The sequence below is a fragment of the Labrus mixtus genome, chromosome 10 (genome assembly GCF_963584025.1).
Source record: "Labrus mixtus chromosome 10, fLabMix1.1, whole genome shotgun sequence".
Taxonomy (NCBI): Eukaryota; Metazoa; Chordata; class Actinopteri; order Labriformes; family Labridae; genus Labrus; species Labrus mixtus.
In genome coordinates this window covers 9,802,523-9,819,730 of record NC_083621.1, presented here as the reverse complement: position 1 = coordinate 9,819,730, position 17,208 = coordinate 9,802,523, and the positions used below count along the sequence as shown (strand labels likewise).

Below are 17,208 nucleotides of genomic sequence, written 5' to 3'. Positions count from 1 at the left end.
GTACTGGTTCTGTATCAAAGATTTCCTCCCAGACAGGGTCTCCCGGTCATATCCCTTCAAATGATAATAAGTATATTAAAAATATACTTTTGTGTAAATGTTTTTGTTTTTTTTCCTTTTTTCGATTATCAAAATGGGAATCCTGTTGCACTGTAAGTATTTTCAGTAGCCTTTTTTTTTTTTCCACTTAAGTTGTTTGTGTTCTTTTTCAAGAAAAATAAAAAAAATGATAAACAAAGCTCTTTGATATCTGCTTTGCTTTTCTAATAGTTTTATTTCCACTGAAGGATCAGATCAGATCAGATATCTGCTCCTCCCTGGCGCCACCCTGCTGTTCTCCATAACCTGGAAATAAAGCGACGCCCAACAAATAAATAAATAAATAACTCTGCTACAGCTGTTCGTGTGTTGTCGACCATAGAGACGCTGCGCTTGGCACAGTAAGGCAGATGTGGATGGGTTTTTATTATCTATTCACAGGTATGACTGGGTACTATTGGTAGCAGCTCATTACCAACATTTCACCAGATGCCACGTACTAGTGCGACCTGGATGTGAAACTGGAATAAAGGCCGTATCTCGCTATATTTTGACAGACCGTGACAACACTGAGATGTAAACAGTGTGGATGGGTGCAGTAGCAGCGGGGTAGCTAGCTGACTTTATTACACGGCGGTCCTTAAATAATCTTAACTATTGTGAAAATATGGAGGAACTTGGAAATACATGTGTTGGCCGGATTTATTAATTACCCTGCTTTGTGAATAATGGAAATCAGGTGCCAGGAAGATCAGGAAACAGTGTTGTTATTAGCAAGTTAGCTCACGGTAGCTCAGCTAGCTGTTAGTTAAGGTTAACTACATCAAATTAGTGGGCTGGGTTAGCTGGGTTAACTCAGCCCACTAATTTTAAATAGGCACGGAAAATAATCACACAAATATTGCTGGCGACTAAACTTTTCTATTTGCTTAGATTTTTTTGACTGACAAGTTTTTTTTCTCCCAGTGAAACCCAGTTTACCTATTTCTGGTGTTAACTCCGCTAGCCTGCTAAGCAGCTGTGTTGGTTGAGCTGCTCCTCCTGTTCTGCTGTGGTGTCAGTGCAATCTGCTTGTGCTGCACAAGTCATATTGTAAATATAGCTTTGTACTGCTGCTAAACTGCCAAGTGCACGACAACAATGGCTCAAGAAGCGTTTCCCCTGCATTTTCTGGTCTGGAACAATCAGTACCTGGAGCTTGATCGAGAGCTGCAGAAGAAAGAGGTGAGTAAAGGGGGGCTATAAGAGCAGCTGATGGTTGACGGGTTTTTTATTTATTTATTTATTTTTAACAAATTGCTTTCGGTAGGTCGCACTGCATTGCGCTGATGCTGCTTATAAATTTGGTTCTGCAGCAGGATGTTGAGCGCCTGGATCCGAGGGGGCGCACCCCGCTGGAGCTGGCTGTGTGTCTGGGCTACCTGGAGTCCACCCGGGTGCTGCTCAGGCACACTGCAGACCCCACACACAGCAACGCACAGGGATGGACCAGTGAGTGCTCTGTTGCTGCTCCCAGTTGCATTTGTTCAGATGGAAATAAGTAGCACCCCACTGTCATTTAACGTGGATGCATGTTTCAGTCTTGCAGGAGGCGGTGAGCACAGGAGACCCTGAGCTGGTTCAGCTTGTGCTTCAGTACAGAGACTTCAAACGTGCCACAGAGAGACTGTCAGGCATCCCAGAGCTGCTCAGCAAACTAAGACAGGTAGAACTGCCTCAGTTTGATTAAAACTTTAAGCCTCCAGTTCTTCAACTCTCCTGTTTCCCAAAGCAATACACCTGAACCTCTGCCACGCCTCAGACTTTTGGTAAATATTTGTTGAAAGGCTTTTTCGCAAGAAGACATAGTTTTCATAGACATTGTGACCCTAATTCATCGCTTCATTTTAGTAACTGTTTGCTCTAAAACTGTACACAATCCCAAGCCTGATCTAGTCAGACATCGCATGGCTGGATATTTTGTTTTGTTTATTTTGATCAAATGTTCCTTGTTCTTCGTCAGGCACGGGACTTCTATGTGGAGATGAAGTGGGAGTTTACCAGTTGGGGTGAGTGTGGGTCATGTATGTGTTTTCCCAGAGGTTAGTTTCTGCTCCAGTAGTAGTTGGACAGCCCCACTTGCAGTTAGATGGAAGATTTGAGTGATGTGACTATTTACTCTAATAAGTTACATAGTATTAATGTAGTTTCTTGTTTTGGATTACTTTGCCTACTTTAATCTGCATAATATGCTCAGGTGTAGTTTAAACATTACTTTCATCATCAACTAATATTCACAATAAAGATTATATCTCAATAGAATATTGTCTCTAATGTATTTTCTATACAATGCTGTTGAATAAGAGAAAGAAATGTTGCAATGTTGATAGGTTTTCAATGTAATAATTATAATTTCATTTATTTGCCACTTTTTGAAAACAATGTTACAGAGTGCTTTACAATTTAAAAAGCAGTAAATAGTTTTAAAAAATACACAAATCGATGAATAATGCATCAAATAATTAGGCAGAGCCAGGGTGAGAATCCAGCTCTAAGGTTAGAGCTCCCCACGCCCTCATCCACTCTCATGAGACTCGCTGGTTTGTGCTTGCTGCTCTACGCTCTTACGCTCTCTGTGGTAAAAAAAGACCCAAGCATCAGTTAAACATTTATATCACTAAAACCCTTTTAAAGAAGTACACAACAAACGTCAGCAGTTTAAAAAAAGCCAACCAGTAAAAGTGAGATTTAAGAAGTGATTTGTAAGAGGACACGAAATTTGCCTTCTTGACATCTCCAGGCAGGTAGTTCCACAACCGGTGGGCCGAACTGCAAAACCTTGTTCACCTTTTGTGACCAGTCAAGGTTTTAGGAACGGCGGGGAGGATCTCAAGCAGCCGTCTGGCTTTAGCAGGGAGTTAGCAGGTCACATATATAGGGTGGGGCTTGACCATTTAAGGCTTTATAAACAATAAATTAAATCTTAAGGTAAAAATCACAGGTAGCCAGTAAAGGGCTGTAAGGACAGGTGGAATGGGGTAATTTCTCTAAGTGTACGTTAAAAGTTTGGCAGCGGTATGAGTATTGAATCAACTAGTCTTTAGATGCTACATTTGGTAATGCCAGAATAAAAAGCATCACAATAGTCAAGTTTGGAAGAGATAAATGCATGGATGACTTTTGTAATCCACCAGGAGAAAGGAATGACCTGATTTTGGTTAGGGTTAGGTTAGGGGTCGCTCTTAACTGAGCGAAGCAGGACTGCATCACTTTTGCCACCTGGGTATCAAAAGATAGTTCTGTGTCAAAAATGACCCCTTGGTTGCTTGTCTCCTTGCAAACATTATAAGATAGGGCAACCAGACTGGAGGAGAGATTATTAATTAAGCTCATACTGGGGTCAGAGGGGTTAATAAAATGCACTTCAGATTTTGAGGTTGAGCTGTAGAACATTTTTCGATTTTCAATATCTGCCAGACAGGACATGATTTGTGAGCGATCCGAGGTGCCAGGTTTTAACAAGGCGTAGAGTGAGTGTCATCAGCATAACAATAAAAGTTTGTGCCATGCCTACGGAAGGATTTTCCCAGGGGCAGCATGTGAATAGGAGGGTACCCAAAATGGACCCCTGGGGGATGCCACAAGAAAGAAGAACACAAGAGGAAGAAGCATCTCTCAGCATTACAGAAAAAGACCTTCTACAGATCGGAAACAAACTAGTCCAGCGCCACACCACTGATGCCAAGAGTGTACTTCAGGCAGCTGATTATGACATCACGGTCAATTGTATCAGAGGCTGAGCTGAAGGCGAGAATTAAAATAATTAAAAACCCACAGTCAGCTGCAAGGGGCCAATCAGTGGAAACCTTGACTAGAGCTGTTTTAGTGCTGTGTCGGGAGCGTAGTGAGTTCCCTGGGGACATTTTTATCAAACGCTTTGGGGTTTGTTGCTAAACTTTATTGTCTACTTTTTGACTGTGTAGCATTGCCTCTTTATTGTTTTTGAAAACTTTGGATATCTTAGATAATCTTAGATATAATGCTTCCTTACTGATAGAGGCCATTTGTATTTCTGAAACTAGTGTCAGGGTTCCTGAGGGTTTTAATCAGCTAAGGTGCTAATTAGCTAAATAATTGGTTCTTAAAAATGTTTCCAATGAAAATCTGCCTTTTTATTTCTCCTACCTTTGCCCTTTTGCTGTTTGGCTCCCTAACGCTCTTTGCCTTTTGTTTGAAAATGTGTCTTTTATTTATTCTTCTTTTCAGTGCCCTTGGTTTCGAAGGTGTGTCCCAGTGACGTCTACCGGGTGTGGAAGAGTGGCTCGTGTCTCCGCGTGGATACCACCCTCCTGGGCTTTGAACACATGACCTGGCTGAAAGGACGACGCAGCTACATCTTCAAGGGTGGAGGTGTGTGTGCTCCCTAAACGCATGATATTAATAGATGGAGAGAAACGCCTTGAAAGACCATTTGAGCCTCATATCAAGCAAAACAAATCACGTTTTATTTTTTTTTGTTTTTAAAATCTTTGTGCGTTTCTTCTTAGATGACGGTGCAGTGGTGATGGAGGTGGACCATGAGAAGCAGGTGGTGTACACAGAGCCTCTTGTGTTGTCTCCCCGCGATGCACCTTCCCTTCTGGCAGCCATGCAGCCTTCGCAGGAGAACACAGCCCAGAGAATCACATCACCCATCGTCTCCACGCACCTCAACACACGAAACATTGCCTTTGAACGGTAACAAACCCCAAAAGTTCAATGATATAACATTTGAATTATTTGCGATTGCGCAAGGCGTATGCTGATATCTGCTTGAAGTGTTTCGGGTTCAGGTTCTTCTTTTTTCTTTAAAGGCTGATTGATCTCATCTCTGTGCTGTACTTGATCTCTTTGCTTCATCAGGAACAAGTCTGGTATCTGGGGCTGGCGTTCAGAAAAGAGTGAAGTGGTCAGTGGGTATGAAGCCAAGGTAATTGACTGCTGATCAAAGTTAGCGTAATCACATACTCACCATACACATTTTTCACAAGCTCACAATTCCTAAATATAAGTTGTATGTATTTTTTTTTTGCAAATGACATTTTTATGTACCATTTTGAAGCTTCAAGTAGACATTTTGGCAGTTAATGTTTTTTGACGCTAGAAGTGACCATATTTGGGAGTGAAGCTGGAGAGAAGTGAAGGGTTAACAAGCGCTAACCAATTAACTAAGAATAGCACTAGATCGGTTTACTGTTCACATTGGACTGGACCAATTTTTTTTTTTACTTTTATGTACAGGTTTACAGTGCCACCAATGTGGAGCTGGTGACTCGGTCAAGAACAGAGCATCTATCAGACCAGGACAAGTCAAGGAGCAAAGGTAAACACAGAGCCTCTGACTCATAGTACAAAGTCAGTTTCTCTTCATTGTATTAGGAATCTCTTTTCTTCGTTTAGCGTTCGAGTACAGGCACATTTTCACAGCAGATGACTCTGATCTGTCTGTCTTATTCCCACTCAGGCTCTAAGACTCCCCTGCAGTCCTTCCTGGGGATTGCTGAACAGCACACAGCTCACAACGGGGTAAGAGTCTCCACACGCACCACCCACACTGCCTGCAGCTTTCTTTGATGAACTCGTCACTTGTAACTCCCTCGCCATATTTTTTTATCAGAGTAATGTGTCCCAGTGTGCCAGTCCTCACAACCCGACAGCCATCACAGCTGAGGAATACTTCGACCCAGAGTTCAACCTGAATGGGCGGGACATCGGACGTCCCGTTGAGCTCACAAGCAAAGTCCAGAAGTAAGATGCAGTGGTGGAAACACTGTTTATCTGTTTGAACATTTCTTCATTGATCAGTTCTCTGAAAATAAGTCATATATGTTAACCTCTTGTCTCTTTGTAATCTGCAGGTTTAAAGCCACACTGTGGTTAAGTGAAAGTCACCCTCTGTCTCTAGCTGAGCAGGTGACACCCATCATCGACCTCATGGCCATCTCCAACGCCCACTTTGCCAAACTGCGTGACTTCATCACTCTCCGCCTACCGCCAGGCTTCCCTGTCAAGATAGGTTGGTGTTAGAGATTTGGCTGTGTATGGCTCCATGTTTTTTTTCTAAATGCTGTTAGCCTATTGATTCCCCTACCAGCTTTTTATGATCAATGATTTTTACTGTATGTTGAGACTTTCAAGAAAATCAGCCATTTCAAAATCTTTCTATACCTCCTGTCTTTCCTCCAGAGATTCCTTTGTTTCACGTGTTGAATGCCAGAGTGACGTTCAGTAACCTTTGTGGCTGTGACGAGCCAGTCAGCTCTGTGACGGTTAACGAACCTGAGAGCCCAGAGGAAGCTGGTGAATATATATATGTTATTTTGAACTGTAAATAAGACATACATACCTGAATTATTTCAATAATAGCATTACAACTTTGCCTGGTTGTGAAACCCACATTTTTACAGCAGAACAGGAGTGAGAAGGTAATGTTTCTAGCAGGCACTTACTTTAGTCTGTAGTTTTCAAAATATGAAGTAAGGCAGACATGTTTTTCTTTTTTTTCCATTTCAAAACTGAAAGTAATTGTTTGCCATCAGTAAAACCGTACTTGCTGTGACATTAACGTTGTAACCACCCATCAGGTCAGTCTCCTGCTCTCTTCCACTGTGAAGTGGACCCCTCAGTGTTCGAGCCCCCTGCAGAGTACACCACCCTCGGTCCAGGCCGCAGCGAGCCCATGAGGGACGAAGATGACAACTTGCTGCAGTTCGCTATCCAGCAGAGCCTGCTGGACGCGGGCACAGAGAGTGACCAGGTCAGACTCGGACATGAGAAATGATGTGGTTTTTTTTGGCCTTTTCTTTTACTCTGTAACGCATCAGAAGATTATTGGCTGGTTATTTGCAAGCTTACAAAATGACAGGACAAGTTAACAAACAGCACTGGACAATGTTTGTCAGTACAGGTAAATGCTACTCTCCTTTTTCACACTTATTTTAGGTTACCATCTGGGAGGCCCTGACCAACAGTCGCCCAGTGCCCCAGAGTCCACTGTACGAGGAAGACTCTCAGCTGGAGAGGTGAACTGACCTTCATACTTTACCTCTTTTGTTCCTTTCAAAGGCATGTTCAAACTGCTCAAGCAGGAGAGAAGTTTCTAGGTGAAATCCAGTTTAATAAGCATATTAGTTATTCTCCAGGCCAGGGATGGGCAACTTAGGTCACAGCGAGGGCCGCATTTGTTTAATCCTCACTGCCAGGGGGCCAAATTGTAGAATACAAAAACGATTACAGTCAATTATGTCTCAAATTTAACTCAACATATACCAGTGATCAAATATTATTGTGGACATATTTCAAGTTTTCATGATTTCATGGCAGATTTTGTCATGTTTCCAATTAATTGATTTGTAAAAATTGACCTGAGCGCCACGTTGAGGGTTGATGGGGGCCACATGTGGCCCCAGGGCCGCCAGTTGCCCACCCCTGCTCTAGGCCATGTTGAGTCATCCTCAACATCCTTCCCCTAATAGCAAAGACAGGCAGGTAAATATTCTGGATTCATTTTTAAATGTCATCTGTTTATAGAAATGATTTCGTTCAGTGTCAGATTTGTTTCTGAAGTTGTAAAATGGGGAGTTGTATTTTCTTCTGTGAATGTGGTTTAACTCATGATTTTCCCCTATGCAGGGAATGCACTGGCTTTAGAATTCATTTAATTAAACATCTCTAAATAGAGTTCAGTGATTAGCCTTTTCTCTCCGCCCTCTCTAGAGATCTGCAGCTCCCAAGCATCCTCTAATGAAGTGAAGCAATTTGCTCTCCTGTTAAGGAAGGTGTAATGATACTTCAGATTAAGTCTCAATATTCTTATTTGTGTCGTCTCTCAGGGCAATCCAGGAGTCTCTGTCCATCTCATTGGCCAGCAGAGAGGAAGAAGACACAGCGGACCCCTCCTCCGTCTCCCCCTTGGACCCCGTCGCCAACTCCCCGCTCTCCTTCAGCGCCGTGACGGATCCGCGGTTGTCAGGAAACTTAGGCCTGGCTTCGAACTTCGATGAACAGCTGCGCATCGCCATGGAAATGTCGTGTCGAGAGCAAGAGGAGCTGGACAGGTAAGGGGGAGGAATACTGTGAGGAAATTGGGACAATGTGACATCAGTGATATTAACTGAGGCAAAATGGTCATTGTTGATACGGCTCGGTCTCAGCTTGACGCTGTCAAGCCAGGAGGTGAATGACTCAGAATAAGGAGCTATTTCTGACATCCAGAGTTTTAATCTGCCCACTTTTCCCCACTGCACCAACACTGCACGTGGTTCCCCTCTTTTCTGCCTCCTCATTTGTGTGTATATTTACTGAGGTTCCATGCATTGTCAGGGATGAAAGAGTAGACTGCAGCTCTCAATGGGTCGAGTGACACTTGATGTCTTGACACTTGACTCTGGCGTCAAAATCTCACAACATCAAAAATCTTGTTTGTCTGATCCATGTTATTTGTTGAGCCCTTTTACTACACAGACAGAATAATGAAGTCATGGTTCAGACACGCTTGTGTACAAGTGTGAGTAGTCCTGAAGTGTGGGTTGTTTGAGAGCCCCTATGATGATGCCCCTATGCCCTACTGATAAGTTACATGACTTAACCTATGGCCCTTATGCCCCTGCAACCAAAACAGCATTGCCACCTTCCACACAGCCAGGCTCTGTTTATACGAGCTAACCAGGTAGTGACAACAGCAATACTATCTACACTACTGCATGGTCCTTCTTCTGCCCCCCCCCCCCCCCAACTCAAGCATGTAGACTGATGACATCACCTGGGTTGTTAAAATGGAACGTCCAATGGGTTGTTTGGGAGATATGTAATAGCTGACTGATTAATGTCAGTTTTGAGAAAAGGAGAGTGATTGATTTACTTGGTGCAGTTAATTTTTCACTTTTTCTAATCCGTGTGCTGCAACAAAGACACCTTCTCTAAACCCTGATTTAACAGTTACCCATGCAGCACTGCATTTGTGACATAGAAATGATCAACGACTTTTGACCTGCAGTGATCTCTACTCCTTTGGAATGATTCCAATATGGCAGCTAACACTTCCAGCTGTCTTTTCAGAATGGGTATGAAGACTAGACCAGCAAACCATGTTTTTTTAACAAGGGCTTAAAATTGACTGAATAACACTATACGGCTTACATTTATAACCCATAGATGCCGATAACTACAAATCATTCTTACACTTTGTTACATTAAAACAACACACAGAGGATAGCTATGAAGATGTAATAAACGATCAATTAGGACAGTTTCTGAATTCTAACCATTTTTTAGGGTTGGCTCAGCGAATGTAGAGTATGTTGAGGAAGGTTTTTCTGTTAAAAAAGAAGAAAAAAGGAGCTACACCATCCAACTGATAAGAGAAAGAAGAACATTAGAAAGGTAGAATAAGCAATATTTCCATTTCTTGGCTTAGAATTCAACCTCAGTTATGGTAAGGAAGCCCTGGTGTTTTAATAAAAGATCAACTTATTCCTCTCATAACTGTTATTGTTCTTTTTGCTTTTTGTTGTGTGTGTTGTAGGAAGCAGAAGGAGGAAGAGGATGAGCTGGAGAGGATCCTGCAGCTGTCGCTCACCGAGAAGTAATGTCATAACAACAACAATGGAGCAACCGCCTTCATTGGGGAGCGATCCTCTTTATTTATTCATTTTTATTTTTATTAACTTATTTCAGATATTTTATTTGTATTCTTTACGCGAAGGCTGCTATAACACAGTGTGAAGGACCAGATTATAAGACGTGTGTGTGTGAAACAGGTGTGTGTGTGGGAGCAAGTTAAACTAAGAAGAGATGGAATCAGTAACTGTGAAACACACTGCACTGAAGGAGCAGACAAAAGGGATAGTCTTTGTTTTTCTTATTTTGATTGAACATTCGTTGCAGTCTTGCTGTCTTTGAGTGGTGAATGATCCTTAAACTTTAAACCTATAACATGATCCGTGATAACGATATTTAAAAAAAAAAAAAACAGTCTTAATGGAATAACTTATAAATACATGATTATAACATTTGAATCATTTTGTTGGCTTCCTCCTGTGTAAAAAAATAAATAAAGAATGACCATCCTGGAATGAGCTCTTGTTTTATTTATTTGAACAAAGGTGATTTAGGTCAAAGGTGTTTTAGTATAAAAAATATTAATCTGATCCATACAATCACAGTCACATGCAATTTCTGTGTGAAATAATTTTCAGACAATTATTGGACAAAACAAGCTTAGAACGTGGCACTACTGAAACCCAGAGCTGTAATGACTGAACTGGTGACGTAGTGTGAAGCTGTTTGGACGATCCTGCTAGCTTCTGCCTCTCAAATGTCGGCAATGTCGTTTTCTCGTGCATGATAAATATCATTACACTCTTCATTTTGTATGTACAAAACCATCTACCGTGATTACAGCAATAACAGCATAATCGTTTGTAAACAATTGTTGATCAATAAGATGAACTGCAATGAGAAAATATAAATCAACATGACAGCTTAATCAAACCATTTGCTCCTGCAGTCTTATGGCTGTGAACTTTTTTACAAGTCTGTACGTTTTTCGCTTTTTTTTAAATAACTTTGACAAATTTTTCCATTTTTTTCTTTAGCAAAACTGGTGTATAAAAACTTTTATGCTAATGTGTCAGGCCAAAGATCCATCTAACCCAAGTTAGCCAATAAAACCTACTATGTTTCCCAGCAACGTGGTAAAACCCAAGTGTAGAATCACCTTTTTTTATTTTATTAATCTTGTAGTTGCCATTTCCATTCAGAGCTTTATAGATCTCTTTGTGAGCATGCATCACTGCTCTATACCTCCCTTCACCTCAAAGTGTGCTCATTTGTTAAATCAGCTGCTTTACTTATTTTTTAAACAGAAACATAATGATGGCAAGATTGTTCCACACTGAAATATAAAACTATAGCCAAAGATTAAACAATTACTTTTGAGATCCTGTCACTTTTCCTCTGCTGCTATGTATTGAACTTTCCACACAGGCTGTGTCAGGTGTTCAATTCAATTCAAAATTGAATACGTATATACATATAAACAACGGAAATCTGAAACGGGAACAGTTTTGAGTTGAAAAGACGAGCTCCTGTGATTAGGTGTGTCCCAGGTGTAAAGAGAGAAAAGCCTGTCCAGCGTTCCCCAGTTGGTTTTTACCCCTGCTTTGGAAATAACAACCCCTCCCATTTGAATTAAACCACCGCACAATTCTAACTCTGTAAAAGATGTTACAAGAAAAAAACTTGAAATCAGCAGACCTGTGAGAGACCGAACAGAGCTTACGCTACAGAACTGTTTTTACTCCAGGTTGCTGTTCTTGGGGAGGCCTTTTTGGTGGTTTGATTTTCATAAGTCACAACTTCCTCCTCGTTATTTTCAGCATAGATGTTTTCCCTCCGTAGTTTCAAAACTTTCCGTAGCTCTCCATCCAGTTCATCTAGTTTGGACAAAAGCATACACTATTTAATCATACTACCTAAACCCATAGGATTAAAAAAAAAAAAAAAACTAAGCTGCTTTTTTTAATACAAATATTCACACTCATTCTCACCCATCTTCAGGTTATGATCATCAGGTCTGCTGTCATCTGGAACCATGTATTCCCCCTCCTCTGGTTTGCTCTGAGGGGGAGAAAACTCTTCTTTGGTCTCTGAACGTTGCATAGGGGCCACCTGGGCCTTTGGTACCTCTTTAGGATGAGTTGAAGTGATGCTGATACACTTTGGAGCGTGCGAAACATCTGACGAACACATGAACACTTTTAGTGAGTTGTGTACATGTCAGGGGATTTAGAACTCTGTTAAACAGTTGTGACTCTTCTCACCAATTCGAGTGTCATAGGGCTGAAATGCTCTGTAGGGCTGCAGACGATACTCCGTCTTCTCAAGGAAGTAATTAACCACATTGTTCAGGGAGGAGACTGTCACCTACAGGAGAGGAGGACACATGGAAGAAATGTCAAGAGAAAGAGCAGGTTTGTTGATGTTTGTGAGAAGGCAGGATTTATTTGATTTGTACTTGAATATGTTCAGGTTCACGTTTTTTTTTTTGCCACTCAAGCATAAAAAAAAACATTGTAAGATAAAAGGAGCCTGATCCACTCTTAGTCTCACACAAATTAATACAAAAATGTAACACTTTTTTTTATCAGTGGATATGGAAGCTTCTTAAATCTTAATAGCACATGGTTCACAACAACAACCATTTCTCTGTGCAACTTACAGGATCATCCAGCTCAATGACAAAGCCTGAGTTTGTGGCGGTCACTCTGTAGTTCTTCATGATACCTTCACTGAAACACAGGAAGGACGAGGATCATTTACCTTCTGCTGAGTGGGCCTTTAATAAGCAACGTTTTTTTACATTTTACGAGACAGACAGAAACAAACATCATGTTTAGTATCTAACTGTCTGTCTGTCTGTCAGCTATCCATCCATCAATCCATCCATCGACCTTCCTTTTCTCATTCATCCATCCTCATTCATTCTTCCTCCTTTTTTCTGAGACAAAGGTGATTTAAAAAAAAAAAAACAGATGTAGGGTCAGACCTTTGCTTCTGCTGCCTGAGGGTGAGGGCGTAGTTGTTGGCCAGAGCTGATGGGCGGAGGATAATGCTTCCATATTCAGGGTTCTCCTCCAACATCTGCTCAGCCGTGCTTCGAGACACGTTAAAGAAACAGCTGTAACAAAGAAACACTTCCTCATCACCTGTGGAGGTCACAAAGGTGCCGTTCTATTGGTCAAGACAGCAGAGATGAAGTACACATCACATGGTGGTGAGTGTAGGGAGAACAGGCTTATATGTATTTGTTTTCTGAAAAGGCTGAAGAGACTGGAAATTCTTAAGTTAGTCAGAATAAGGATGAACCCAGAGGGGAGAATCTGATCAGAAAAAGTCATGGAGACAGTCTTTTCTAACATACTCTGGCATCTCTGAAGAGGTGAGGTCAGGCTCGTCTTTGGGCGCTGGAGGGGAGGAGGAGGCTGACTGCAGGAAGGCGGGTCGGGGTGGAAGAGGTGGACGCTGTGTCGGGTTGTTTCTTTTCCTCTCCTTAGCCAGAACCTCCTCAAGCTGCAGTTTCTGACCGGGCAGAAGCCGCATCTTACTGGGAATCTCTTTCTACGGGGAGACAGAGTTCAAGGTCAAAACCTGACTTTTCTCTCTTAATTGTAGAAATAATCCTAAAAATAAGGACAGCTGAATCTTAATAATGAATCATGAATAATCCCGATTATATAACAGAAACTTTGCGTATCTGGATCTGCATCATCAAATTTCAGCTTCCTTGTTGTTTCCTTAGTGCCATTATCATTTCAATAATTAGTCCATAAAGGGAGTTTGTCCCCTGAAGCTCCATGAGCCATATAATTGCATAATAATTAACCAGACTCTGCTATTTTCCCTGTTTGCTCTTTTTTTTTTGCTCATACAGCACACACAGAATGTAATATTAAAAAAGAAAAGAAAAGAAAAGTCAGTAAAAGGATACATTGTATGAACGGTCAAATGTCTCTCCGTGGAGAAGGTCAGACATTAAGGATTTGTTATTGCTTTTTTTCTGCACACTCGGCATATTCTGTAGCATCAGCAGCTACTGTGTTTTTATGGTTTTACAGGTGTGCTGCTTACTTTGGTGACAGTCAGGATGTATCCCCTCCACTCCATTCCTGCATCAAGATTGTCCATCTGTACCGTAACACAGCAGACTTTATTTTTTTTTGCTGCTCACAAAAGAAAGACAACTTAACAACTGGACGGGGTCAGATATAAGTTAGCCTACAAATTAAAACCAATGCCCATATGATTTCAAATTTCTTTGTAAACCAAAGACCAACTACAGGCTGAAAAAAGGAGAAAATTGAGCTTCAACACACCTTAAGCTGGACCTCCTCTGTGTGTAGGAAGAGAGTGAAGATTGTCGGCACCTTCGGCTGAAAGGCACTCTCCAGCTCCATGGACTTCAACTTCTCCAGGTCCATCTTGTCTGTGTACTGGAGAGCAAACATTTAAACTGAAACAAGTACAAATCAACACAAAGAATCTTGAAATATGCATCACATAATGTGAGAACTAAGTAACTTCTTCTGTGATGTAAGTAGAACAAATCTGTTCTTGAATGCACCTTTTGTGTTTGTATATCACCCACTTGTAAAAGCCCTTCCACGCTATCGCCCTGATTTAAAAGGCTTAACACCATACATCTTATAGATAGATAGATAGATAGATAGATAGATAGATACTTTATTGATCCCGAGGGAAATTCAAAGCATCCAGTAGCAGGTTACAAAGACGTACATGACATGAAACATTTGTTACAAATTCACCACAAAACTGACGCCCCCCTCCCATACATATATATTAACCCGAAAAAAAAAAAGATTTAAAGAATACCCCTAGATGAATCAAACTTAAACTGTGCAATTAAAAATAGACGTATACAAGAAATGTACATAACCCGTGCAGGGATAAAAATATATGTGTGATTTGAACAAGAACCTATAAACAGTTGAGGAAAAAAAATCTGTAATTAGACCTGAATATAAAGAATTAAAAAGTGTTGACCTTCTGAAGTTGTGTTGTTTATATATGTACAGCAATGTTTAAAAAGTGGGGATAGCAGCTCTTAAATGAATTGTTAAATTGATCATTTAATAATGATATTTTGTAAATCACACTCTTGCTAAAACTCAGTGATTAAAAATTAATAAAAGTGCTTACTGTATCCTGTGTGTCATCTTTATACAGAAACAGTGTGGTTCCTCGGAGCTCTCCGTAAAATTTCTTGAAATCCTGAAAATCACATCCGTCAGTTTAATGTCTGCACTTGACGCCACTTTCTAATTTCCAAATGTAACACTGTCACTGAACCATTCATTGACAGTTGTCTTTAGCAGTCTGTTTCCTCACCTTCTCTTTGGAGCTTTTCTTCTGCAGGCGTCCAGAGTAGTAGAGAGGCAGATCTGTGATGGTCTCTCTCCGCTTGAAGACCACTCTGGGGTGCAATGACATCTTACAGCACTTGTTCTTCTAAGTTAACCTTCTTCTGGTCTGGTTTCGTTCAACGGCCTCCGTCACTGTGCAGTCTTAAATGTTCTCCTCAGGTGGTTCCAGTGAAAGATTGACTCCTTTGTGTTTACTTGACCAGCTCTCAGGGCAGTAATGAACTCTAGCTCAGTCTTCAGTTTATTTGATGTGATTATTGGTCTATAAATCTGCACTGATGAGTTTATACTCCCTGTTCCTTTGGTGGCTGAGCTGCCTTCATTATGAGAATGAGGAAATGCTGCAGTGATTTATCAAGAAGGAAGTAGTCAGTGAACAAATCCCAAATAAAAATCAACGTTTGTACTTTGAACCTAGTTGAACAAGCAAGACAGCTTTACACTCAGACACTCTTTACACTCATAAAGCAAACACACACACACACACACACACACACACACACACACACACACACACACACACACACACACACACACACCCAGCGATCCCAGAACGTATTCTTAATGTGCAATCCAGATTAATTATTGCCAGCTGAACATCAGTGTAGTTAATATGCATCTCTCTATTGCGCCGATGAAATCAGCAAAATTTACCAAAACATTTGAACTTGTGAGTCAGTGAAATTTTTTTTTTTTTCATGCCGTCAGTATTCAAATTGGAAAAAAAGTATATTGTACACACACAAGGACTCAACCATCACTGTTCAAGCTATAAATCATGAGTTGAGTAGTTGGATAAATGTAAAAATTTTAATTCAATATCAAAATGTTTTATTTCATTCAAGATCTATACTATCGTGGACCATATTTTAATGTACTACTAAAATTATTTCCCTTTATAAAAAAACATAGAGATAAATGTGATTTAGAAATAAAGTTGAATTTGTATCCGGTAGACTTGCGAGGCTTTAGTATAAACATGGTGCTAACATGATGTGCATTTCTTCATCTGTATACAGGAATTAAACATATTACATCTACAAATTTGACACATGAACACATACTCTCTTATAACATTTTTCATACATTTATTTGACTTAAAAGGAGGAACATGATATCATCCGAGTCTCGTTTTTGATCTTTCACTGATACTAACATGTCCAGTATTTTACAAAGTAGTTGGATTTTAGAATCAAACATCATTATCACAGAGCTCGGGGAAAGAGTGTTTAGTTTTGCTGCCCCCTCTTCATGGAACATTCTCCAGAATGACTTGAAAATGTTGTTTAGAGCAAAGTCAAAGTCACACCCAGACTCTATACAAAGGTTCTTTACAATTGGAGAGCAAACATGATTTAAGAGGTCAAAAGTTTCAATCAGGTTCGCCCAGGCGAACTGGTGCTGGGCGAACCTGAGGAAGCTACAGGCGAAGCGCGTTGTTCGCACACTATAAAAGATCTAGTAAAGTTATTTTCAGTGTGCCACGGACTTCTGATTTAATTTTCATTGTTTGTTCCTGCTACCGTGTGCACCTGAGAACATGTTTAGACCCTTTTGGCCATTTAGATAATGATTTAAGAGGTGTTTGTAAGTTTGTTGTATACATTTTGTTTCCAAAAAATGCTTTGCGAAGCTATTTTTGATCATTAGAAATATGAATGATTATTTTTCTTTTTCCTTCTGAGAGCTAGTAGCTTAATTCAATAAGAATGTAGGATAGGCATGCAGGATCATTTTTAAATGTGTAGTGTATGTTATGTGTATATGTATTCTATTTAGGGAGTGGCTACATGTGTTTAAGATTTTTTTTTTTCCCAGTAACATAAACAATTTTACACTCTACCTTAAGCTGTCGCGCTTATGAAACACAAAAGTGCAATGTGCATGTGCTGTAGAAATGTTAGCAGATTTATGTCTGCTCTCTACATGCCTCCCACAGACTGATGCCCACTGCTGGCCACCGATTTCTTTCTCCGCTGTGTTTGCTGACCCTGCTGGTCCCTCTGGGATCTCCTATCGCCACCTCTAATCTCTCATGCGGGGTGGGGAAATGTACAATAAGTAGAGAAAACAGTCCCTGTCATCTATCACAGGGCCCCTAATGATGGTCCCTCTCAACCTCTGGCTGAGGAGGTAATGGCCACAAGGGTGACAGGGGCGGCACTAATATGTAGCTCTGTTGTTTGTTTCCAAATAATGCAAATAAAAC

At 40.7% G+C, this 17,208-nt stretch overlaps 2 protein-coding genes across 2 annotated transcripts; one reads left to right on the top strand and one right to left on the bottom strand.

Annotated features, from left to right (window-relative positions):
* The first annotated feature begins 388 nt into the window (after positions 1 to 388).
* ankrd13d (ankyrin repeat domain 13 family, member D) lies at positions 389 to 10,130 on the top strand. The gene is made up of 16 exons (XM_061048054.1): positions 389 to 1,263; positions 1,395 to 1,530; positions 1,620 to 1,744; positions 2,042 to 2,087; positions 4,285 to 4,428; positions 4,566 to 4,755; positions 4,921 to 4,987; positions 5,299 to 5,380; positions 5,522 to 5,583; positions 5,675 to 5,805; positions 5,916 to 6,073; positions 6,244 to 6,357; positions 6,642 to 6,814; positions 7,000 to 7,079; positions 7,890 to 8,114; positions 9,581 to 10,130. Exons 1-16 carry the CDS (start codon positions 1,180 to 1,182, stop codon positions 9,642 to 9,644), a joined length of 1,881 nt encoding a protein of 626 aa, XP_060904037.1. The 5' UTR covers positions 389 to 1,179; the 3' UTR covers positions 9,645 to 10,130.
* Positions 10,131 to 11,084: 954 nt separating this feature from the next.
* LOC132981887 (signal-transducing adaptor protein 1-like) lies at positions 11,085 to 15,332 on the bottom strand. Its single transcript, XM_061048004.1, has 10 exons — positions 14,965 to 15,332; positions 14,776 to 14,847; positions 13,932 to 14,048; positions 13,687 to 13,743; positions 12,980 to 13,176; positions 12,605 to 12,736; positions 12,278 to 12,347; positions 11,880 to 11,982; positions 11,607 to 11,795; positions 11,085 to 11,492 (listed from the first exon to the last, which is right to left on the bottom strand). Exons 1-10 carry the CDS (start codon positions 15,064 to 15,066, stop codon positions 11,335 to 11,337), a joined length of 1,197 nt encoding a protein of 398 aa, XP_060903987.1. The 5' UTR covers positions 15,067 to 15,332; the 3' UTR covers positions 11,085 to 11,334.
* Positions 15,333 to 17,208: the final 1,876 nt, after the last annotated feature.